We start from the raw sequence: 26,942 nt of genomic DNA, 5'->3' as shown, positions 1-26,942 counted from the left end.
CGTCATTGTTATTAAAAATGGGCAGAGCCTAGGTGTCTGCAGCCCCCAGATCGTACCATACTCCCTAAACAATCTATCTCTATCTATTAAAAATGAGCAAGAAATTATAGATATAACACTGTGTTCTTTTAACTTACTACCCTTTATAAATGGATGGCACGTATCCGAGAAGAGGAAACCTGGTCGGATCATCGGTGGTTGATATTTGCATAAATTTACTTTACCTTATCATTTAACTGACAAATTTTGGAGGCTAGCTTTAATTTGAGCAGTTAAAGATAGTTTTAGAGACCACCTTTAAGTGCACTTATTGTCTTGAAACGATTATTAAGCGCCAGAATTAAAGAAAAGCTTGCGAAATGCAGGGGTGTAAAGTCACCTCCAAAGTGCAAAGTCACCCGCAACTGCGGTACATATTCTCGAGGATCAACCTAAGTCTATTTGTTCTCTTATGTCCTAGATACACTTACAATGATTTAAGCAGAGAGACGGCTTAACATAATTATAATCAAAATAATGATCAAATTACATTTCCATCGGTTTCTGACTAATCCGTGTTTCGGCTTGAGCCAAGACACGGCTTGGTTAATGGGAAACTGACGGGAATTTAGTCAAAACATTATTTTGATTATAATTACGTTAAGCCGTCTCTCGGCTTAAGTCGTATATGTGTCTTGGGCATTATGATCAGGAAAGAGTTAGACGGTTAAATGGATTAGTTTGACTTATAGATAGAATATGAAGCAAACACTCTGTTTAATCAATATAACCAAGCATCTCTCTTTTAATAGAAATATTTCTCAATAAAATCCAAGTATTTCATGTGTTAGCTAATTTTTCCCCGGACTCCCCTATAGTTGTATTACCTTCATTTAGAAAAAAAAGCGACAAATTCAATTTTCATTCGCGTGAAAGAATAATTTGTGAGCTAAAAGTATCAGATAAGACTTGGATAAATTATCGCCCTTGTTTCCTTATATTTTCCTTTCCCAATTTTCTTTTCTGAGGTATATTATATTATTAATGATTTCAAATCACGATACCCAAAAATATTCTAAAGAAGAACAATACTGAAAAATATGCTTTTAGAATTCATTATTTTCTCTCTGTGACATTTTTATGGATGAAAACTTGTAAAATTAAAATTTTTAAAATCCATGATTGGGAAATTTAAAAAGAAAATTTTATGTCCATAGCTATTGGAATCTCCAATTATGGCTACCAGATAGTTTTTTATGATTTTTTTTATTGAATTTTAAAATCGTTATTAAAGTAATTAGCTGAGATTTTGAGTGTGTGAGAAATTTATACTGTGAAAAGGTATATGCAAATTTGTTAAATGCCAGGTGTTTTTTGGGAGCCTTGGGGTGAAAACAGGGGGATTTGGGGGGTGGGGGGGGAGATTTCAAGGGTCATGACATTAAACTTACCTGAGGCGTGCGGCAGTCGTCCGTGTATCCGGGACATTGGCATCCCTCTTCGCAGCAAAGGCGAACGAGTTCATGTTCACCACAGGTGCAGGGTTCCTCATCCTCCTCATCGTAGGCACAATCCTCACGGATGAGAATGATGTAGTCAGCTTCGAAGAATTCATTGCGTGTCTCATCGAAGACCACGCGATTTTTGCGCTGTTGGGGTGGTCGATTGGGTTTCTTGAGGAGACCCCTCAGTGGTCCGGCACTCTCGCGCATTATGACCAAATCTGGATGATGTGGATGACGGTACAGGGGTACGGCTTCTAGTGAGCACTCACACGTATTGTCATCACTATCCTCACTCACATCGCACTCGAGCTCATCGTAGCATTCGAGGAGTACATCAGCATCTGGATACGTGACACCCTCTGAGGCATACTGTGGCCACTTGTGGGCGTCAAATTCGCAATTTCGAAAGGCTGATGTCTTAGGCGGGGGCGGTGGAGGTGGTGGTGATGTAGATATACGAAAGGGTCGATAGGTTGGGTAGAAGTGCACGCGCTTGGGATGGATGGGTGGTGGAGGTGGTGACCTTGATTCTTCGGGAAAGAGTTTGCACAATTCTTCAGCTGAATCAATGGAACTGGAGTCAGGACTTAGAAGATGTTTTCGTAGTGGATCTCTGAGAAAATTACTATTTTCGTCCGCTTTTACACTACACTGCACATCATCACCTTTACCACTAGCACCTGATAGCACATTGTTCACTGCACCGTCACGAGATTCTGTCTGTGGGACTAACACCTGATTTTTGACCTCAGTGGTGTCTCTATTGATTTTCCCAGATTCACTCCAGACCTCTTTCACGGCACTTTTGTCAGATGCAACGATCTTCTTAACTGATGAGAGAAGTTTCACTAATTGACTCCCTTCTATCACGCCCTTTTCCCCAACTCCATTGGTGGTGTTCTCATGTGAACTTTGACTCTGGCATGATTCAATCTGATGTTCCTTCCGTTCTTCACCCACTGGATCGATGGGGTCCGAACTTTCGCGAGTTGCAGGCGATTCTACGGTTGATTCCTCGGTGGGATGTAAACAAGAATCATCAAAATTCACCTCACTCTCGCCACCCAATGTCCTAAGGATTGATGCAAAATCCCCGTCAGCTGGTGGTGAATCTTGGGTTGGGTTTCGCAAGAGTTTTTTCGTGTAGGAAAATTGCTTGAGACGCTCCTCCAAACGCTTAAGCCTCACACTTGCTTCGAAATTGTCTGCAAAGGATGGTGAACCTAGAGTACCATATACTTGGAGCTTTTGCACAGGTCGAGGTGAATCACACTTTTCACTCTTGCCCAATAAATTTTGCTCTTGATTCCCATTTACGTCACCAGAAGTAATTTCACTTTTGACTGGCAAACAAATGATTTCCTGTTTGTCCTCCTCAACACCAATCAATGGTGTTTGCCTCGAGGACTCTTCAGACAGTTCAACACTTATGTGCGCTTTGAAAGTCACTTCAACATTCACACCGCCCTGATCTGTGCAGTTTAGTTCCTGCACATTTATTCCACTATCACTCGCACTAGACTGTACCTTGGATTCTTCTTGCGGGTGGCAACAGTGAATTTTCACTTGGTGCCTCCGCCACGGGGACCCCGAACACGAACAGCAGTGATGATGGGTATTGTCCTCGCGACTGGGTGGCGATGGCACTTGAATGCACTGATCACTAAATGTGGCACTGTCTGTGTCTTTTTGCACACAACACTGCACGTTAGGGACTATGGGATTGGACTTAGGTGATGGCTGGGTGCTCAAGGTGTCACAAGAAATCGGAATTGATGGCAAAAATGGCTCAATTGGTGTCTCCCCAGACTCACCTTGCTCCAAAATGATGTCCTGGATGCCGTCGTCGGCAACGACTACACACTTTTCGATCGATGAATCGCCACCACGACTACCACGAACAAACAACGAAGCATCCCCAGCACATGCGCTCCCGTCACCATCGTCATCATGTGAAGTTGGAGCCACCTCAGATGCTCCACTAACTGCGCAGTGGAGCCATGTCTCAGTTATTGCTTCATCGCCCATCGCAATGGATGTGTCCTGTGGGACTTTGTCTGACTCTCGCCCACTTTCTGTCGTCCTCGCACAATCCCACAACTCATTCACACTACCAATGTCTACCTCATCCTCCTCATCAACTCCATTGACATCCTCCGCCACCGCCCCTTCACTCACATCCTCCTCCGTGAGTGTACCCAAGTACGAGCTCGTTGATGTGGGACTCTTCAATTCATCCCCTAATTCATTAATCACTTCACTCTCACATTTCTTTTCCTCTGTTTCAATATCCTTAGCCACCTCCACCTCCTCCTCATCAGTCCCCATTACCAGCGAAGGCTCCTCCGAGGGTGTCTTGGCAGTGGCCAGAAAGTCCTGAAACTCCTCTTCCGATGTAAATTCAACGAGGAAACTTTTCCTTGTACCCCGATTGCCCCAGAAAAAGTTACTTGTCTTCGTGTCATCGCCAAAGATGACAAAGCCTGGCAATGGGATGTCCTCAAATGGATCCGCGGGAGGTGGTGGTCGTGGTGGGGGGACCGTGTCATCCGTGGGAAGCTTCAGGGTGCGCTTAATTGCCACCCCAACAAAGGGTGGTGGGGCTGCATGAATATCGCTTGGCTGAACAAAGGCATCTGCATCAGCCTCCCACTCTCGTTCTCCCTGACTCTCGGGCAATTCCTCCGTTCTCGATTGACTGCTGCTCATGTCCTCAATTCATTGTGTGTCTTGTGCATTTCCGCAATTTCCTTGCTACCTTCTTGCGCTATGCCACAAGCTCAAAAGGGCAATTCCTGCAAAGGAGATGTATAAAATATTATTGGTTGAGTGCATTTCAAAATTCCACTCTTATTATTTGTTTATATTGAATTTAAAAAAAAATGTTGATAAAAGTTTTTGTTAAAATGGGAATGCTTATTCCCATTAAAAATTGTGTTTTAAATGGGATTATAAATTAAATAAAGCTTCCTTTTGTTAAGCTCAATTTTAAGCTTTAACTTAGAAAAAGTAATTAGATCATCAATCACTTTCTTTGATACTTTCATATCTAACATTACTCCCCTAAGGGTAACAATATTGTGACATCGTTTGGCTTATCTCGAATAATGAGAAAAATTACGAAATATTATTGTCCATTCCTTTTCACTGTGTCCAGATTAAAGATTTAATGGTACGAGATAATTACTTTGGTGGTTCCAGCCAAAATCCAGAACGCCAAAATCCAGAACGCCAAAATCCCGAATGGTCAAACAAGGAACGAAATTATACAGAGGATATCTTGTGGAATAATTTCTCAAAACACACAAAGTTTCCCTTTGCCTATGGGATTTTAGCTTTCGGGATTGTGGCGATCAGGATTTTGACTTTCCGGGATTTTGACCCATTCGGGATCTTGGCTTTCAGGATTTTAGTGTTCTGGAGTTTGGCTTTTACAGGATTTTCACCGGAACCCTGAATTTGGGTCTTGAGTGACTCTTCCTTAAATTATCATTCTTTAGGAATGCTTTTGTTACTGTCTTTGTTTATCTTAAAAAAGCAGATTTTTTAAAAAAATATTTTGTAGGATATCTATATTTTTTAACACGTAGAGAAACCTATTTCGTCCATATTTGTGCATATCCATTTATTTCTTCTAATATTTTCAAAGCCCAAAGGTCGTATTTCTCTTAAAAGATCAACCGGTTTTACTGACAACCGTGCTTATTTAAAAATATTAAAATCAACAGGAAAGATAGTTCTCACAGCCCTTGGAAAATCAATATACAAGTAATTTTCAGTTCATAATTAATTAATGTTACTAATTAGCAAAGTTTCATGATTTTATTTTTTTTATTTTACGGCTACTACATATGTCTTCTCTATAAAATATTAAATCACGCACCGTGACGTTTTGAAAATCAAACTTATAATACAGTGTTATCACACTTGCTCATTAAAATTTTAATGTAATTCACATTAATTTATCGCCAATGAATGTTGGAATGTATGATTTATATCTGTGTATCACTTGGTTTTTAGATTTTGAGTTTGACATAGACTTAGAGTTTGATCTATATAAGGTAGACTTGGCTCACAAAAAGCTTATTTAAATTGACTTAACCCTTTAAGGACGAGACGCTTTTTACTGACCGAAAATCAACAATAAAAATGAACTGATAAACAAAATTAAAAAAACGTCTTACATTTAACCTTGAAAAATCCACTAACCATCGGATCCACTGGTGAAAATAAAAGGATCAAATTAATCCTTTTGCAAAGAATGGATCAAATTTACACGTTCTATTATGAAAAATGTGCATTTACAGTTCGAAATTTAATCCATCCTTTGCAAAAGGATCAAATTTGGATCAATTTGATCCTTCTATTTTTACCAGTGTTTGATTTAGTGTACTTTTCAACTTTACGGACGATAAGAACAAAATTTACCCAAAAATTTTAAAATTTGGTTTTTCAGACAATACCAAGAACGGTAATTTTTTCTTATAGTATTTCATTATAATGAAAAGTATTATATATAGTTATTGTAGTTTCTAGTATCAAGAGGTCCTTGCTTAAAAAATTAGAAATATAAAAAAAAATAATAAAAATAATTCATCATTCGATAGTTTGAAAATTCGTCGTTTTTGAGCTTACTAATAGCAAGTAGTTGAAGGTTTACAAAGAAAAGATCCTAGATTTCTACAATCTTCTACTTTACAATTACGTATATGGCGAAGGCAGCCATAATTCTGAAAGTCAAAATCCCGAAAGCCAATATCCTGAACGCCAAAATCCCGAAAGAGCCAAAATCCGGAATGTTCAAAATCCTGACAGGGATAAAATTATATGGAGGATAATGTGTAGAATAATTTCCCAAGACACAGAAAATTTCCCTTTACCTAAAGCAAGCACCAGTTCAATCGTGAGAGTAGCTATGACACTTTCAAAAATTCGAGATTTTGGCTTTCGAGATTTTGGCGTTCGGGTTTTTGGCTTTTGGGATTTTGGCTTTCGAGATTTTGGCGTTCGAGATTTTGGCTTTCGTGATTTTGACCGGGATCCTTATACGGACATTAGAAAGAAATAACTTTAGACAGGGTGGAAGCAGTTTTCGATATGATTGACAATTTTGTGCTTTTTCAAAATCTGTTTTTGGTCAGAACTTTTTAAGTAAAAACTTAAAATTTTTGTAAGGGTAAGCTGCGCATAAGTAATGACTCCACCCTGCTCAGGAAAAACAATTTTCTCTATGGATCACCGTTGGCCCAATCGTCCTTAAAAATTTAAAGCATAAATATGTTTTCGTATTAAAAAAAAATTACCCACAAAACGAATTTACAATGTAAGAATCACACCTTTATAGGTTGATTTAAACTTATCACCGGTTTTATGTGAAATCTCATTTGTACAAGTTTTTAAATCAATTTTGAGAGACATATGTCTGCCGTTCTATTAATAAATGCGGCACATTCTAAATTTAAATGATTTAAAGGCATATATAAGGCAAAGTACCCTCTAGTCGGCCGGTTTCTCAACTCGGCCAGTTGAATTATTTAACCAAATTTTTAACGTTTTATAGTCAATTTCTATGAAATTTTCACTGATTTACGTTATATAATATAATACACCTTCTAATGTTAAATCGGTAAGACCATATTATAACAAATCTAAGTAAATTGAATAAATAGTCGCACTGGCCGAGTTGAGAAACCAGCCGACTATAGAGGGTACTTTACCTTACAGGTTTTCTCTACTTGGCTAAGTGCTCGATTTTCGTTTGAACCTCATTAAGGGTTAGAAATCAATCTGAGAGAAAAGTTGTACATGGACGAAAATGCTGCTAATAAAATTCTATATCTAGCCCACAAAACAGATCGTTAAGGACAGTTTCAGTACAATTCTTCCATGTTTTCTGATCTATATGAGAGTACAGTGCCCTGGTGTCAGTTGTACGGACTCCATCTATCCAAAGGATTATCAAGCAAAGGAGAACAAATATTTCCATATTAAGAAATAAATTGGTTCAGCAAAATCGGAGATATAGATACCCAAGTATCATAAAACGGCAAAAACAATTCTTCCTAGATTCCAGGCGCAAAAACAGAATGAAATCAAAATGATAAGTATTTTTGTAAAATCATTTAACCCAAGCAATTCAAAAAATAGCATGAGAACCCAGGGACAAAATCACTGCGCATAATGTAATTGAACTGTTTTAAATAAAAAAAGGGCATCTTGAGTATCTCAATAAATTAATCTTTTGTTTGCTCAACAACTGCAAATCAAATCATGAATTCTATTCATCTTTGAATTCTATTGAAAAACTTTTTCTCAATGAAAGATATCAATAATGCAATAATTCTACAATACTGTCAATTCAGTGGAAAACACTGAGTGAGTGTATTGTAAAAAATCGCACAATAAATCCAAACTAATAAGATAAAATAGTTTTATCCAGTAAAAATATATTGATATTCTTGTGATGATTCTAAGAAATACTGAAACAATAAATTTTTCCGAATTACAATTCAGCTATATCAAGCTTTTATGGGTAAAATACACGAGGAATTGCTAAGTGAGAAAATCTTGTGGACAATTGATAATTATGGGGAGCTATATGGAGTAATTTTTAACTTTCATCTCACTCATCTATTTATGGGATATCTATTAAAAAAGATAATAATTGTGGCACTTCCATTGTCTAGCGCTAGCTCATCACTTCTTGACGCCTTGTGTGTGATCATATGAATAAATTTTTCATTTAAGCCAATCTCCCATAAAAAAAGTGTTGGCTGGAGGACGAAATAGAGATAGGTGGATTAAAGTAAATTAATATTGAATTTCCCATAATTTTAAGTTTGTATGTACCAACGAGATTCCCAAGAAATTATCCTCATAACTATATGTTTTTACATGATGAGAAAATTTCAATTGAGATTTCTTTTTAACTAATGATCCATCATCATTGAGAACTTCCACAATGGCAAATAAGTTAATTATATCTTTTTTTATGAATGGCCAAGAGGCTGATTTTTTTCTATGCTTGTGATAAATTGCACTTTTGGCAAATTGAAGATACATTTTGTCTCTTTGGAGAAATCTATTCTTTATTCTTTGTGATGGACATCATTTTAGTGACTTTATATAGATGGGTAAATAAACAAGAAAATGGTTTCTTTTATTTATTTGTCGCCTACCATTTATCACATTCATCCAGAAATATCCTTTCTATTTTCCTTTCGTTTTATCTAGTTCACAGAATTAAAGTAGGAGAGAAAATCCCAATGGATTGGAATAAAAACATTTCAAGGCGAAAGTTGAGATTACTTTAATGTTTCGTTGTGATTTTACGAATGAACGTCCTTAGCAATTGAACAAGGTAGTACATTTCTTTTCAAAGATACCCCAACATATAAACCTCATAACGTCTGCGTCAATCTTTTTCACCCCCACCTTTATCAGGCTGACTTCCAGAAGACTCTTTAAAAATTTGCAAAAAGTTTCTTGGAAACTCCATTGAAATTCTCTTCGTGGTAAATCTACACTATGTAGCTGTCTGATATGTTATGGAGATGGGGACAAAAGCGAAATGAAAATGCCAGGGAAAAAGAATTCCCACAAACCTCCCGAACTCATCCACTATGTAATTTTTTTATGTTACAATCATTCGTTCTGCCATTGTGAAAAAAAAAATAAGTCGATAGCATGCGAAGGTGTTTTAAGAGCCACCAAACGGCTATAAGACGAGCAAAAGAGTTTCTTCATCCCTTTCCTTGACCATTTTATACGAATGGTATCATCATGTTCCGGTTGACAAATTTCGAATTAACATTTTAAATTTACTGCTCAACTACGGAGTCTTCATTGCTATATTTTGCTCGTCATCAGAGTTGAGACTACCATAGATGGAATAGTGATGTAAAAGATATCACATAAATCACATCATTTCATATTTTCATCTCTTCATGACTTATGAGTGGAGTATATCGTGGAAAAATTGCAATAATTATTATTTTCAATTGTTCACTGTACTCTACATTTTATTCAATTCACATGATTTATATTTCTTTTCTCTTTCGATAAGAAACCCATATTATGTGGATGAATAAACTAATACAACAATTGATAACCTTTATTTTCTTCAATGTTATGTGACGCTAAAAATGGAATAACGTTCTAAGAAGAATTTCTTTTCCGACAGAATAAAAACAACTCCGTTCCCAATGAATAATAGTAAAGGTCACATAATATGGGTTTTTATTGTAAAGTTTTCTATTTTGCAACTCATTCTTGTTTTTTTTTTGTAAAAAAACAACTTACTGTTTTAAATGAAAAATTGCTAAATCAGTCATTTGCAGATATAATTTTTTTTTTTAAATAAGAAGTGCTTATTATAAAAGTCGCATACAATAAGATTTGTGTATAATTAAGTCTTTAAGTATTCATATTTATAAATCTTCTAAAGAAAGTACTCCTAAACAGCAGAAGATTATTCAGGGCGAAATTTGAGACAGGATTACTGATATTTCTTTGAAATCCAGAAAAATAGGCTACACCTTTCTTATAAAAATTGATTAAAAGAAATTAAAATTAAATTTGAAACAAAGAAAAAATTAGTAGACAGAACAAAAAAATTAAAATTTTACCGAAACGAAATGCGCTAAAAGTACCATACTGTAATGTCCTGGACACACTTACGACTAAAGTCCAGAGACGACTAAGCTCGTTCATAGCCAAGTCAGTTCCTGAGACACTACAAACGAGGCTTAACATTTTCTGGCACTCACAAAACATAAATTTCGTGGGTTTTCTGCAGATATTTCTACTGAAATGCACTAGTAATCCTTTGAAAATGAAACTACTTTTAAACTTACTTCACAATTCACGTATAACAACAAGAATTATTCACTAGAATCTCCAAAATTGGCTTAAGGTGCGAGTTAGCTTCCACCTCACAAATAATTGTAATTAACAATAATTATTGAACGTGTAATGAGACATGATATTACAAATAGTTTCATTTTCAGAGGAGTATTAGTGCATTTCAGTAGAAATATCTGCATAAAAACCCAGAAAAGTTATGTTTTGTGGATACCAGTGAATACTAAGCGTCATTTGTAGTGTGTCAGGAACTGACTTGGCTATGAACTAGCTTAGTCGTCTCTGGACTTTAGTCGTAAGTGTGTCTAGGGCATAATATTCTAGTGCCATGCTTAACTAATTATCGTTTAAAATTTAATATACTGAGGGTTTTCGAACGTCTTTATCGGTTTGTTGATTAATTGCAGTTAATTATCAATAATTAATTATCAAAGCTCTTCTATCCTAGTTGTTTTGCAAATCAGAAACGTACGAAGAGAGATGTTCCTTATTTCTTGATTAACTGGTACTATATCTTTTATCAAAAGCTTTTTTAGTGTTCACTAAATAAGTCTAATTGTTAATTGTTTATCTGATTAACCTGATTTAAAAAGTTCTTCGTATAAAATCATCGATTTAAGCAATTTAGAAGGTTTTGAGAAGTAAACAAGTTTTAGTGATTTATAAAGATAAAAAAAGTTTATGAAAATCATTCTAATCGTTCTAGTCTTCTTTGCGTAGAATATAGCCAACGAAGTCGTCAGATCCTGTTAAACAAATCATCGATTGGTGTCTTCTTTGAATACTTTAATTAAACCTAAAGTTCTATGTGATTAATATCCTTGAAAAATATACGATTCGTTTTTGAAATATGTCGAACAGACATAGTTTTAGGAATGGATGGATGAATAAATAAATAAATAAAAGCCCATCTCAGGAAAATTAGCCTTATGCCTTAGAACCACTTAGGACTTAAGTCGTAAGTAAGCGAACTAAACCGATTAAAGATATCAACTTTATATTGTGACTTATGCCGAAAAACGGCTTAGTGTAATTATAGTCCAAATAGTGATTTCACTAAATTCCCATTAACTAAGCCGTTTCTCTGCTTAAACCGAGAGACAAATTAGTCAGAAGCTGATGGAAATGTAATCTGTTTATTATTTTGATTATAAAAACGTTAAGCCATATCTCGACTTAAATCACAAGATTGTCTAGGGCATTAGAGGCTAACGTTAAGGTCCTGTAAATACAAAATCGATATTTTCAACCTTTCAACCTATAAACCGACAAAAGGCAAAAACCGGAAAAGGGCAAACATACTAACCGCATTTTATTTAAGAATTAAGATTAAAAACAAATTGTCAAAATAAAACTTTTTGAGTGACAGAAAGTAATTTGAGTAATCAGGGTAGTTCCTCCTCTTCGAGTTTCGTGTATCAACATTATACTTAAATTTTTACTTTAAATTTACTGAGCAACTATTAAAACTTCATTATGTCTTTGGAAAAAGTTTGCTGTTTATATTCTACAGAGCTTAAGAGAAAAACAACCTCGAAAAATATGGAATATAAAGATCAATGTCGTACATGATTTTATCTACGAAGAAGATTTGAAAACATCTAAACTTTCTCACTAGAAATATATCTAGAAATACCTATACTTATTATTTTTTCTTATAACATTGGCATTGTCAATTTTACGTGCTGTAGAATCAAGTGCAATGAAGCAAACTGCCCGGGTAACACAAGGTATGTTTTTACGCAAATTGTTTCATTTTTATACATTGGGTAAATATTTAGACAGTTGTTCTACAACTGCTTAAAATTAAGGTATTTCATTAAATTAAGGACTTATTAAATGCTTAATAACTCCTTAATCTAGGTGCTGGATAAGACTCTAACCTGTTTCATAGGGCACACTCTCTACTACTTTATTCATTGTGTGGCAATCTGAATTCCAAAAGACTACAGTAGATCTTCCCAAATTCGGATATTTGGTATCAAAATATCCCACGAACGTAACAAATTTGAGAATATTTGCTTCATTTGATAAATCAAATCCTAACTTGATAACTGTCAACAATTTTTTTCACATCTGACTGGCAAGCAAATTAAAAAGTATCCCGATTGTAAAAGTACAGAATTAGCAAGAGTCTACTGTATTTCTTTTTAACCATATATTCGAAAGCGATATTAATTTCATGTTTTTAACCTTATAAAATTATATCTTGAGAATTATACTTTATCTAGATAGAATATTAATTGATATATCTCAACTCTGTTGTCTTTATTTCCCTCCTTTCCAGTCAGTGGCTAGACTGGCCTCTTTGAGCGCGGGAAAGGAAGAGAGAACAAGGAAATACAGAAATTGTGTGATTTGCTATTGTTAGTAAAATATGTATCATGCATTCACAATGGAATGGGGTTCTTCTCTATATAACTCGCAAGAAATCAAAAAATAATTTATGACATTTTTTTTTCTTCTCCTGATCCCAGGCACTATTGATGGCTTCTGAATATTGCTCTATTTAGTGGGTATTCCTTTTTATTTGGCTCAAGATATGTGATCGTGCCCATTGTGTGGCAAAAATATCAAAACACTGTTGTGCTGAACCCGCACAATCTTGGCACAATTTGAAAGGGAGAGGGAGATCAAATTTCTCCAGTGAGAACACCAAGGTTTTCTCTATGTCTAATGTAATCTCAGCATAAGTAGCATGTTTCTTGGGTGGGATAATTTTACAGAGTTTAGTCACGTGTCGTCGCGGCGACGAAGGAGCGGGTGCAAGTGGGTGGAAAAGTGCTGAAGAATCCTTCAACTTAAGTGTTTGAAAATCGTTTTTTATTATCTTTCTTAGGAAGTGAATAGATGTAGTAAAAAAAAAAGAAACTTACGCTAGAAGATCTGTAAAATTATCCGGGCTGTCCTTGATGAGATACCATAAAATCCTTGTTAATGAATGATTGTCAAATCAATAAATACGGTAAAAATTCATATCACGCACTACTGTACACACAGAAAAATATGTACACAAAAATTTCTGTACATAAAAACAATAACTTTTTATGCACATATTTGGTACACCAAGAGATCACGAAAAAGTGTACACAATGATTTGTTCACCGAAAGGAACTAAGATCGTGTACATTTTGTTACTCTGGCACTTTTTCTCTCTCAGCGGGAGAGAAAAGAGAGAGAAAAGTAACTCGCTTGGTACTAAATACGGAGAGTTTTGCGCAATATTCTCAATATCTGACAGTTTTTCGGGAATCATGGCGGGTGTTACGCGTGCTGTGTCAAATATAATGGTGAGGACACGTGGATAAGCGTAGATTTCTGTGAGAAAAAGTGTTTTTTGAGTTGGAAAAGCAGGTAAATTTTCCGTATATCAGTGAAATTCTTCAGAAAAATGATTTATGTTGTCTTTTTTGTCTACAGCATGAGAATAACTCTGAAAACCTGGGGATATTTTATGGAAACAGCATGAAACTGACGCCGGCAACCTCCCAGAAATTGGAAATTTTACATCCCTTGCTCCACAAAGTTGCAGTGAATTGGAGGTCACCGTGGAGGAGGCTCCTCCAGATCTGGTAAAATCATCAAAACTTTTTTGCAAGCTCATTTGTAAAGGTAATACGCCACATTTTCTAATTTTCTTTGTTTCTTTCAATAAGATTTTATTTACCAACTTCCTACTTTTCAATGCTCTAAATTTAAAATTTGCCCTATTTGAAGTTTTCAATTCAGATTAGATTATAATGGGGGATGTACCTTAAAAGACAACAGAACTCAAGCCCCCATTTAAGCCCCATTCTGTCCAAATTTTCAATTAGTGCATTAATTATGCATGTGAAAATTTCAAGAAAAAATTGAAACTTTTGAAATATTTATTTAAATAATTATTTCACTTAAAAAAAAAATGAAAGTCTATTCTTCAAAATTTATTGTATAATATGTTTAAAATTTTAAAATTAAATAAATTTTGTCATTACTAAAATAATTTTCTATCCCAATTATTCTTAAAAATGTTAAAGTACCACATGTTAAAACTGTCAGATCGTTCTTGAAATTTTGTGAAAATTCACATTATTACTATAAAAATAAATTTTATGAACATAAAAATAATTTCCTATCCCATTTATTTTTAAATTTTAAACTATCCGATATGAAATATTTCGATAGTTTATGAAGTTTTTAGAAGAAAATTGCTTGAACCACTTAAATAAATTTACTAATTAATCAAACAGTTTTTATACCAATTTTCGTTGAATTACTCTTAACATACATATTTCTATGTGAATAGTTAATAAAGTGGTAGAAAACGTGTTTCTTCGATGATTTGGATCATATTTGCCTCCTCTTTTCCATTTAATGTTACTAATAAACTGACTGAGAATTAAGTTATTCTAAATAATTTTTTTCAGAATGGTCTCCAAAAACATATGAGTTTTTGAGTAACGCTTCTACGTTCAACTGGAAGTGGCCGTGGAATTAAGCGACCATTTTTGAAGCAAGTATTCAGAGATTTCATAGTACTCCAGTCGGGAAATGAACTCTAATGAATTGGCTCATCTGAAATCCAGAAACCAAATATTCCCTGATCAAATAGACATAAAAATCTTCATTCAAGGACTACTTCAACTCATCAGCTAACAAGCACTATATGGTTTTTGGACTTCAGATGAATCAATTACAAGAAATCTTGTCCACCGAAAAGTTTTTTTTTTTTTCAAAAGAAAAGAAAATCCAATAAAATCAGGTAACAATGGCTAAATTTTTAAATTTTTAAATGAAAATTTTAGAAGATATTGTTAAAATCTTGTGCTTCTATAAGCTTAAGAACTTTAATTAAATTTTTTTTTAATATGCTGGAAAAAATTTTGGAAAAAATATTTTTTTTTAAGTCTTCCTGACCCACGTAACCCCTTAAGATAAAAATAAAGAAAGAAATTACTGTAAACACTGTAAAAGATGTTGACAAAATTGAACATAAGAAATATTTCTCACTTTGCATAACTCACTCTTCTTATTGTATAGTTTCCAACAAAATATAATGTGTATGTAGATAAATTCTAATATTTCAGTTTTATTAAAATAAAATATATTTAAAAATTATTAAAATGTTTCTCCTTGGGATAAGGCATACGACGGAGGCTATAATTTACGAATCAGAGTTCTCATTAAAAAATACTGTTAGTGTACATACAAAAAAACATATTTTGTAAAATTGTTCATAAATATTTGTGAATTACTATTGGGGACATACGAAATGTTCGTAAATCGTATAACTCACTAAAATGTTCGTAAAGGATAGTATTTTTTCGCAAACACTGTCCGTAACAAGATCACCTAAAGAGGATTTTTTGTTCTTTTGGAAATATTTGTTCGTGAAAGAACAAAAAAATCCTCGTTAGGTGATCTTGTTACGGACAGTGTTTGCAAAAAAATACAATCCTTTACGAACATTTTAGTGAGTTATACGATTTACGAACATTTCGTAAGTCCCCAACAGTAATTCACAAATATTTATGAACAATTTTACAAAATATTTTTTTCTAAAATTTCCTCAAAATGTTAACCATGGTTAAAAAAAAGTAAAACAAGAAATACACAAAATGTTAACAAATGTTAAAAATTTTTATACCAAATGTTAAAAAAATATTTACCAAATGTTAAAAATTTGTGTACCAGCAGTTAAAAAATTGTGTACCAAACACTTGCTTAAAATTTTACCAAACACTTTTTCAAATCTGGACAGCCCTCGGTGTAACAATTTTGTGTACAAATTTTTCTGTGTGTAAGAGTAAAATAATTCTATAGACATCAATGAGAAGTTACTATAGAGACTCCTCTATAAATACACAACATTTGCACATTGATGATACCAATCACCACGCCACCCACTTCTTCTATATACCACTTCACCCACAAGATGTGCCGACTGGTAAATTGATAGTAGTACTAAGTTTACTAACGGTCGAGTAAATCACTCAATCACACACTATTAATCACTAAAAGCGCACGACAAATCGTCTACAATCCAGAGTAATACTTCTTTGGGGCAAAGCACCTCACGAGTATAAGTCCACTGAATGTCTGGGCTCGTGTGACGATCTCCACAATGTGAAATCCAAGTTTCGACTGTTGTGAAAATTTTCAACACTCTAACAATTGTCTTCCACGGTACTCGCGAGGGAGCCCACACCAACGTCTTTCTCGCCACGCCACACAGCACACGAAGAAGTTGGTGGCCCGAGGAGGGTCTGTTTGAGAGTGTCTTGTCCGGCGTGCCTGGATGGAATTACGCTGACGATGGCATCCACAAGTGAAGGAGGTGACGAGTGAATGAGTCCCAGTTCCAGTTCCACCACATTGCACTTCCACCGCTCTTTTGCCCTTTGTTTACATTCAACCCAAGAGAGCGATCACTCATGTTAATTTACGGTACATGGCATTTTGTACACAGATAACTTAAGAGTATATCGTGTAAAAAATTACATGTATGGAAAGCAGTTTATAATGCCCAACGCACAATAACTTATGTTTAGTAAACGTGTTTTTGACATTTCAATGAGAGTGAGTGAGGGTCTAGATCTAGTCGTCTCGCTCACTCTCATGGGAAATTTTGAAAACATGTTTACAAACAAAAGTTATTGTGCGCTGATCATAACCCGAAAAGGTCCCAATTTAATTTACAAGTCACAAGAATTCTTCGGTTGACTATTTTTTGAAAAAGTTATTTTTTCTATCATTTTTTTCACCTGATTTCTCGAACATAATGTAGATTTGTCAAGAAACTTATGGCCGACACTATGTATTTGTCATTAAAATTGTAAGATAAATTTCAACTTTGCCAAGGACTATTTTCCTCCACCTCGAAAGGATATACATGGAAATATGCTTCTCTAGAAATTTTCGGAAAGTTAATTTTTTAGAACTCATCAAAAATGTCGAGACTTGGAAGCCATGGGGTAATTTGTGACATTTTAATTCACTTTAATATGGGTTTTATTGGTCCTCTACAACTTTGTCACAGACGATTTTTCTCTATCTTATATCCAAATGTGCTTTAGTAGTCATCTTCCAAAAAAGTTATCTTATTTTTTGACAAAAAAAACTCTTCATGATGCTCCGCTAGAAAAAGCAAAAAGAACAAATTTAATACCGACTAGACTGAGTGCACAACGCACGGGGGATGATGGGACAATTTCAGGCATCCACTTCAGATAATCTAAAATTTTAAGGTAGAAAATTAATGGGGAAGACGAGGCCAGTGCCAGATAGTCAGCAAAATTTTTCTTTGTCTATAATTTGTGAAAAATTTATTTAAATCAGCCTGTTAAATATTTCAAATAATAGAAAGGGAAATGGATGGTCTAATAAGTACTTCAGCGTTGAACGGCGAATCAAAAGGCTCCAACTATTTCTGGTTCATTTAGGAAACTAGGCCATAGTTAAAGCATTGGAGCTTAACTCTTTCGCGTCTTTAGGGTAATGTCATGACTCGGGGAAAAAAATTTTTTTTGGGTATTTACATTAATTGAAATCTATCTGTTCGTGCACGACATCATAATAGAAGGATGTAAGATTCTTGGCTCATTTTCTCAAGACTCCAGTTAGATTTCAATTAATGTAAATAGCCAAAAAGAAACTTTTTTCCCCGGGTCATATATGACCCTAAAGACGCGAAAGAGTTAATGGCACACCAAGTGTGAACTATACAAGGTCCTAAGGAGATAATTACTCTGAATTAATGTAATTGTACAGTCAAGTGTGCTAATCCGGGCGCTTCGCTATCTGGATCGTTTATGACTAATCCACTTAAAATAATATTTTTATTTTTATTTTCGTAATATAGTCACTACAGTAACATAATATAACTATTCAACTTTGAGAAAAAGCAAAAATAATATTTTTATCCATTAAATAAATCGACTCATTTCAATCTTGTGCCAGCTGGGTTCTTCACTAAAAATTTTCTAGTAGTAATATTTCCGCTAATGACAGCTGGTTGATTGAAAACATTTATTGTTTTTTTTTCCTTGTGAAAAAAAGTATTTTAAATCCAAAGGTTTAATAAAAAGTGAATTAGCGAAAAGGCGACCCAGTTAGTGCATGCTGACTTATTTCAGTATTATCATTATTTTATAAATTTTCTTTAATATTTTTGATAATTTTTTTTATATTATGTTTCTGAATGAAACAGCGAATAATTCTATGGATTTAGAAGAAGTAAAAAACAACTTCATCAGTCCAAAAGCAAGCGTTTAAGTAGCACTCTTCGGAAAACGATCCAGTTACCCCGCCTTACTATATTCAATATTCTTTCTAAAAAAATCTATAATACCCCATTGTCTAATTCTGCCCCGAACTCCCCTATATGGTAAATGTTCTGTAGATTATAACCATTACTCCAAAAAAAACTACCTAAACTTTGTGTGCAAGAATAAATGTAATCCATAAACGTTTACTAAATAAGTTTTTAGAACTAACTTTAGCTGTCTGAAGTTGCCCATCCTTCCTCCCTTATTTCATATAATATTATTTATATTTTTTGTTTAATATATGTACTTCTTGCTCTAATCTCCCTTAAAGAAGTCCTTAGAAGTTTTTCATGAAGATACGAGGGTTAAGTAAAAAATTGAAAATTTACCCTTTTGACTTATCGCAATAAACAGAAAATAAAAATTAAATGAGATGGGGCTACGTTAACTTATGGGGTTATTTTTTTACACAATTTTTCGCATACTTCCAAGGGGAACTCGAATTTAACGTAATATATAATTTGGCTCTACAAAACAATTGTTGAAACTAAATAAAATACTCGTAATTGTGAGACTACCCTTTAAAAAATATGCCGAAAAATCATAGGAGACTCTGGGGCACCACCAAACACGGACGGGGTAGTACCAAACACTGCGATTTTTTAACCCATTCCTTACCACGGTATTATGCATCATATGCAAATTGAGTGATTTTGAATGATTTATTCCTGGGCAATTGATATTAGATTTTCTGTCGGGAATGCATTTTTAGTAACTTTAGTTCTTCAATTACTTGGAAAAAGTAGCTTGACAAAGATGGAAATACATTTTGTTTTTTACACGTATAATTTATATTTCAACGAGGTCGTCTTCTTTCAGATCACTTCCCAGTGTAAACTTACCATTGCGTCAATTTTCACGCGAAAGAATAAACAAGCTGGAAGCAATTCCTCTCACAAGTGTGTCTCTTCAAATTTCTTCATATAGTGAATTTTTTCTCAAAATAAAAGAAATTATTCAAATTGAGTGATACATCACGATGTCTGTCGAAACGATTCATCCGAAATTTACATTTTTCCCCATCACGAATATTCCCAGCGCATTCGAATTAAGACATTTTATTGGATAGCCCTATAGCCCAAGCATTTGACTTGGGAAACGTTAATCGCCAAATAATAATATATACACCAAAGGGACTTTATTGTTCTAACTTCTTCAAATACGTGATGGGTTTTTGTGATGTATATGTGTGCATTTCTAAATACACATTCTTCGTCTGTTTATTTACCTGTTATCTCAAACATAAATATACAGAGAAGAATTTGTAGAAGTTGTGCCTTTGTACGAAAATGTAATAATTTTAATTTGGGAGACCACCAAAGGCTCGTGGTTTTAATACAATCTACAATCTTTATTTATTCTAATCCCATGATATATCATAAAAATTTACGGAAGTGTATTTCTAGTTAGAAATATTTTTTTATTATTTCTATTCCCAAGAGTGCACTTTGAAAAATTTCTATGAATATATTTTATGATGTCACATTGTATATAATTTTTTTGTCAACATTTCTTAAGTATGTAAATAAAAAGAATTTTGCATGGATCAAAACAGCAATGCTCGGAACTTTCTACGTGTCCTGTTTGATAAAAATTTACATATTTCATATTTTTCAGCTAAAATTATGTTAAACTGTAAACGCAAAATATACAGATTTTGAGAAAAAAATACCACTCAAATTCAAGCTTCACCAAAAAATATATTTAACCTCAATTGGGGCTTATGAAAAAAAAGATAAAATATTTTATGAACAGAGAATATTATGCGTGGTAGAAACAATTTTGTGTTTAATTGTTTCAACAAAATTCATACCATAAATAGGGAACCTTACCGCCTGCTGATCGTAAGCTTTTCTTTAATTGTAGGACTTCAGGATGATATTATCCGATCAAGTATGGTAAATCGGATCCTTGAAGACCCCTTAAGATGCTAGAATTACAAAAAAAAATCTTGGCAAAAACAAAAAAAAAAGTTTTTGCTAGGAAATAAAATGCGAATCTTAAGATGTAGAGGATGTCACTTAGGCTTCGCATGCACTCTGACTTCAAAAACTTCATATTTTCCCCATAAAACATAAAGAAAAAAGGAAAAATATAAAGTGTTTGAAGCCTGAGATATGTGCGAAGCCTGACTTAAAAACTTTTAAAATTTTTAAAACTTTTTAAAATTCAACTTTTGGGACTTGATTTTCGGAGACCTTTTACTGCTCGAACTCCACGGAGAGAGCAGTATATATAATCCCTCGATTTTGAGTTATATATATATATATTATATATATGTATATTGCGACTCGTTACCCCCCATGGGGTCATACTTTGGTAGAATTTTGGAAATCTGAAGTTTCGACTTTTTTGGCGTCAGGCTGTTCGTCCATCTGTCCGTCCGGCTGTCGCCAGCTCTAAAGGCCAAACGGTTAGAGATAACGACTTGGGACCTAAGGTGGGGGGCCCATAAGTCGACCCAAGGATCGTTAACATGGCCCTCATTTTCCCCCACCCGTCCCCCTTTTTCTCCAAAACCATTTTTTTGGGATTGCTCGAAAACGCGTCGTGCGATTTTTTTCATTTTTGGATATGTTTTAGAGATTACCCAGGCGAACATTTCGTTTCTAACATAATTTCTTGTAGTAAGACAGGGTATCTTCCCCTAATGTTAATTAAAAAAAGTGAAGAACATGAAAATGATTAAGAAAAATAGGTTTTAGGAAAATAAAACACTAAAAATTTAAATATAACATTACTTAAGATTAAAAAATATGAAACACAAGTTCGAGCACTTCGCTAATTATCTTGCTACTGTTTGAACATCTACTGTTTTTGATGTAAAAAATATTGGTTTTTTTGAAAACGTTAAAGATTAATGAAAAAAAATCAGATTTTGGTAAATATCCAAATAAGTATAATAAATATACTATGGCCTATTATTTGGTGAATCTATAACCAATTCAAAACAGTATAAACATAGCTAGACAGCATTGAACTCTATATTGATTTTCAAATTATATTTTCATGAAATGATTATGCAATCTTGTTATATATTATGAAAAACAATTGATTTTCCCAATTGAAATGGTGAATTCAATGATTAAAATTCCAACATTGGACAAATATTTGCAAAGTTCCAATTGTTTTGAGAATTGTTTAGAAATCCTCTGCTACAAAATCGCACCTACGTTAAATAATTATTTGAAATTCCTCTGGACGGTGATAACTGTAAAAACTTATACACTTTGCAACTCAAATTTGTCTTGAATGACAAAACACGCAAGAATTTTGGTCTTATCTGCTCAGTTCATTCTTCACAGACATCTCATGACTTTAATTTCAATTGTCTTCATGCGGAAAAAGGTGTCCAACTGGAGTGTTAATCCAATAAATTATACTACGAGAAATTGTTTAAATGTCCAAAGTAGCATAATAGGAATATTGATTAAAATGCTCAATCGATCACACTATTTCATAACGTGACACTCATTCAAAATGAGACTCGTGGACACTAAATGAATGCGATAAAGTTAGTTAATTAGATCTGCACTGTCCTCCAGTTCTCTACAAGCACGACACTATATTTCTGATGCAGTAGAAATTTACATAATTTCCACCCTATTTCAAACTATTTCTGTGCACAACTTGTGTGAAAGTATATATACACACTTTTCTTCGAAAAGTCCTTTTCTTTAAAACTTCCTCCAGAAGGCACCACACTGGGGCCCATATAGTTCTCAACTGAAATATTAAAAGTGTGTATAGAGTCTCTAGGGGCACAGAAAAACGGCCCAGGGACGCGACATGCCAGAATATCGCGTGACTGCCACTTCTTTTCACCTACCACATTTAGGTTGGACTACAAACGGGAGGGAAAACTGTCACAAGAATAGAAAATATGTCTATATAAACTTTCACGAAAGCTCATAACGCTAAACTTTCATTTTCCCTCGTTAAGAAACTATTTTTATATCTAGCATTATTCCAACGACTTATATATCAGGCTTCTTTTTTGTTTTTTTTTCCATAATCAGAGACTCTAGCAATAAGCAATGGGTAACTTTCACACGAGCTTTGTTATTTAGAAGATAGAATCGAAAAGTTAAAAGTTTATGTTGTTACATTTCCGGATAAGACGTTAATTGCAAAGAATTAATTATAATGTTTAATTAAATGTGCAGGTAGAGAAGGATATGTCTCAGTGAATTCAGAAAATATTTTTTTGTGAAAATTTATTGATATCTTGGAATTCTGCTATATATTGTAATATTATACGTATTTTTCTTACAAGAAAACATTTCTTCGTATTAAAGTTCTAATTCCTGGAAGTGAAACGTATGCAGTTATAGTTGTATAAATTTGAGAGCTAGAGCTTCAAGTTTCCGAAAGTCCGCCCCCGTTTGTCTGAAAGATTCACCTCAGTTTGTTCTAGAGTGATTTAGTAGAGGAGAACCCTCCTCATCTCCTGCCTCTAAAGTGGCCCACCTGGCCCCCGGGAATTGAAAATTGAAGCCCTGTTTTTTAAATGGCTCTTCTGACCCCTTAAAGCAGTGAGATGTTAGGGTCGATGGAACACTTATTGTCAATAAAACGTATCGTGATCTATTGGTCCATTTTGACAAAAATTTCTCACAAGATGTTGTGACCTTAAATGAAAGAAATAATCATCATTGAAAGTTTTTTTTTAATTGAAAATTATGTCTACTGTTATGCTTAATTATACCAAAATTTATATTATATAGGGTCGAAAGGACACCAATTGGCATTTTAAGAAATTGTATCGTGACCTATTATAACCCTATTGTATACTAATTGGGATAAGAAGTTTGAACATCTATCGTTATATGAAAAGGGAAATTAATAAAAAAAATCATATTAGGGGAGACCGGGGTACTTTTAGCTAGTAGGGGAGACCGGGGAGGTTTGGGACAGGGGTAGTGTGGGACAAGGCGATTTTTTCAATTAGTTTTTGAAATAAATAGGATTTAACCATTACTGTATCGTAGGCAATATTAAGATGTATCTTGACTAAAAGAATGGATATCCTCAGTTTTATTGTTTTAATTCTATGAACATTTTTTAAAAAATTGATAAAAATCGTATATTTTGACGTCTCAGTTTTCCTCTTTGTATTTTATATCAACCATATACAATCAAAACTTTTTTATCTCATTAGGTAGCAGTGTAATCTGGGAACATATTTTTATAAAAGTTTCAGAGATTATACGCTCTTGTTTTTTACATAAAGGTTTTAAATACTAAAACTACACGTGGGGATGTTTGGGACACCTGAAAGGGGATGAATGGGACATTGATTTTCGACAAGATTGTAGGTGGTATGCATTTGTTTATTGCTAAAATGAAGAGTAATGCCCAGTTTCTACTGGAAATCTCCCTCTTGTGCAAATTTTATCAGTGCAGCAGATTTCTCTAACTACAGGGACAATTAAACCATCATTGTCTTGGGAATCAATAATTCCTTCACAGAGGATATTCGATCGTAGCCCAATCTAGTTAAAAACTATTTTTTTTTTTTGAAAATTTTTCGAACAAGTTCTCCAGAAAAGGCAAGGCGAGAGATAATTCAGAGAAATAACGAGAAAACTGATACAATGCAGTTGTCGTAAAATCAAACAGGAATCCATCAATGAGTTCAAAACTAAGAGTTGCAAGAAAATCTACTCGCCTGAGGAATTTGATGATCATGATTGCAATATTTAGAATATAAAAGCAAAGAAAGGTAGATGGAAAATAAGAAGAAAATACTTTAAGTAATTGATTGACAATAAATGACTCTACTGTACAAATAAAATTGATATTAATTTCTAAGTGTAAATAAAAGATGAAACATTTTTATTTCTATCAGAAATATTTTTGATCTGGTATTTAAAATTAATTAACGTGTTCCAGTGATAGAAATTATGCGAGAAAAAACGCGTCCCAAACATCACCTTTTGCGTCCCATACTGCCCCACATCGGGGAGGTTTGGGACAAAACGTCAAGTAAAATGTGTTGTCTTCTCCAAGAAAACTAAGCAGTTTTCCAAGTTCTATCGAGTACTTTTTATAAAGTCAATACCCATAAGTATCCTATAGACCGCATAAAATTATAATACACTATCATGGTTTTTTGGAATAGTGTCTCAAAGTCAAAACATGAAAAAGTGTCCCAAACCTCCCCGGTCTCCCCTAAATGAGGCTTTTTTTTCGCGCATGATTTGTGAGAAAATGATAAAGTTTGTCTAATATTTTTATGTTTCATAAGTAACATTAGGATATTGACTACATGAAACAGTGTAGTTCAAAGCTCTAAAATCTTTGCCTTTTTCTAGAGGAAATAATGAAAAAAGTATGACACATTGGCTACACGTGCCCTGCCCTGGCCTAGGTAAATATAGCCACTTTTGGGGTACTAGTTGCTACCAGTTCTCCAGACGAAATTTTGAACTGGAATATGTCACTTAAATCTAAAGAAAAAGGCTTTAGCCGACTTTTTTATGGCATTTTTGTAATTGCGGCAAAATTGATGCAGAAGTCCTGAAAAAATCTCTTTCACAAATTGTTCATCCGAATGGCAATATTGCTTGTAGAGAGATTGTATACAATGCAAAGAAAAACAAAAAAATGTCGCTTCTATGAACGAGCTGATGTGAAAAATACTTTAAATGAATTCTGGAAGGGTAAAGAACCATGAGAATCAATGTGGCTGAAATATTTCCCAAAGTTATGTCTATATTTTTATTTATTTTAAAATGTACTAAGAATGATTTTCGAAAAACAAATATAATAAACTATCTACAAGGTTTCAAGCATCACTTAAAAAACACGCAACTATATCGACTTTGGTACAGTTACCCTACAACTTTTTAGAACATTTTAGCCTTAAGCTTTTCATGAATTTTATTCAAAATTATTGCGTAAGATCTCTTAACTTAAAGTCCAAATCGAAGTTGCTCGCAGTCCAATTTCCTCACGTTAAGAATCTCACCTACAATAAGCTGATCTAGGCTTATCAGTTTACTTTTACACATTGCTTAAATTTTTTTTCATAAAAATATCATTTATTTTTAACCTTGTAAATCTAGCACAGATAACCGTTTAAATTAAATTGATGGTGAAATTTATTTTTTTTAATGCAACGAATTTGGCAAGCAGATAACGTAGATAACTCAAAAAAGAAATCAAGTTTTTAATCATTCTTTAAAGCTGTCTACACACTAAATAAATTATTGAAATAATAGCATTTCAAAGTGACATTGAAATGAAACTTCAATATTGAAGCGAATATTGAAACCAATATTTCAATAATTGCCTACACACTGGACAAATTGACTTCAATTTTAAAACTTCAATATTAAAAACATCATTCTAGTCAGGGATTCGCAGATCTTCTGGGATTTTCTTCCGTATTTTGTCAAGAACACCAAAAATACCCAAGTTGATCAGAAGATTTCTGAAAATTCCTTCAGGAAATTCCAGATCTTCTGAGATTTTCTTGCTCATTATACCCAAAGCACTTCAGATACCTTCGGTAGTCAAAGGATTCCTGGACCTTCCTATAGGAAATCCCAGATCTTCTGGGATTTTCTTGTTCATTATACCCAAAACACTTCACATACCTTCTGTGGTCAGAGGATTCCTGGAGATTCCTCCAGGAAATCCCAGATCTTCTAGGATTTTCTTTTATATTATGCCCAATACACTTCAGATACCTTCGGTGGTCAGACGATTCCTGGAGCTTCCTCCAGGAAATCCCAGATCCTCTGGAATTTTCTTGTACATTATGCCCAAAAAACTTCAGACACCTTCGGTGGTCAGAGGATTCCTGGAGCTTCCTTCAGCAAATCCCAGATCTTCTGGGCTCCAGGAATCCTTTGACCACAGAAGGTATCTGAAGTGCTTTGGGCATAATGAACAAGAAAATTCCAGAAGATCTGGGATTTCCTGAAGGAAACTCCAGGAATCCTCTGACCACAAAAGGTATCTGAAGTGTTTTGGACATAATCCTCTGGAAGCAGGAGAGATGTGTCTAGACTTGGATTTTGATCTTGAATGTGTTTTCATTCATGAACAAGGAAAATCCGGCAGTTCTCTGATGTTCTGAAGGAAGAAGATTTCTAACCATTAAAAAATATTGAAGGAAATATCAAATTAATTTGATATTTAGAATTTCTTTGAAATTTTATTTCAATGTGACTTTGAAATTTTTTATTGACATTATTTGGCCTAGTTTGTAGCCATTCAAAATAATTAAATAAAATAATAAATAAAATATTCCATATTGAAACAAATATTTCAATATTTG

At 34.0% G+C, this 26,942-nt stretch overlaps 2 protein-coding genes across 4 annotated transcripts in view; one reads left to right on the top strand and one right to left on the bottom strand.

Moving 5' to 3' along the window:
- LOC129803170 (uncharacterized) overlaps positions 1-13,329 on the bottom strand; it is a 56,890-nt gene extending 43,561 nt beyond the window's left edge. For all 3 annotated transcript variants that reach the window (XM_055849544.1, XM_055849552.1, XM_055849562.1), the window contains exons 1-2: positions 13,223-13,329; positions 1,431-4,279 (exon numbers count right to left, since the gene is read on the bottom strand). In XM_055849544.1, coding sequence (XP_055705519.1) covers positions 1,431-4,193 — 2,763 coding nt within the window. In that variant the 5' untranslated portion in view covers positions 4,194-4,279; positions 13,223-13,329. The remainder of the gene's footprint in view (positions 1-1,430; positions 4,280-13,222) is intronic.
- Positions 1-26,942, top strand: part of LOC129803416 (D-2-hydroxyglutarate dehydrogenase, mitochondrial) — a 121,628-nt gene that overhangs the window by 36,546 nt on the left and 58,140 nt on the right. The gene's annotated exons all lie outside the window — the stretch shown is intronic.

This window comes from Phlebotomus papatasi, chromosome 1 (genome assembly GCF_024763615.1).
Source record: "Phlebotomus papatasi isolate M1 chromosome 1, Ppap_2.1, whole genome shotgun sequence".
In the NCBI taxonomy this organism is placed as follows: Eukaryota; Metazoa; Arthropoda; class Insecta; order Diptera; family Psychodidae; genus Phlebotomus; species Phlebotomus papatasi.
This window is presented reverse-complemented; position numbering and strand designations above follow the sequence as displayed.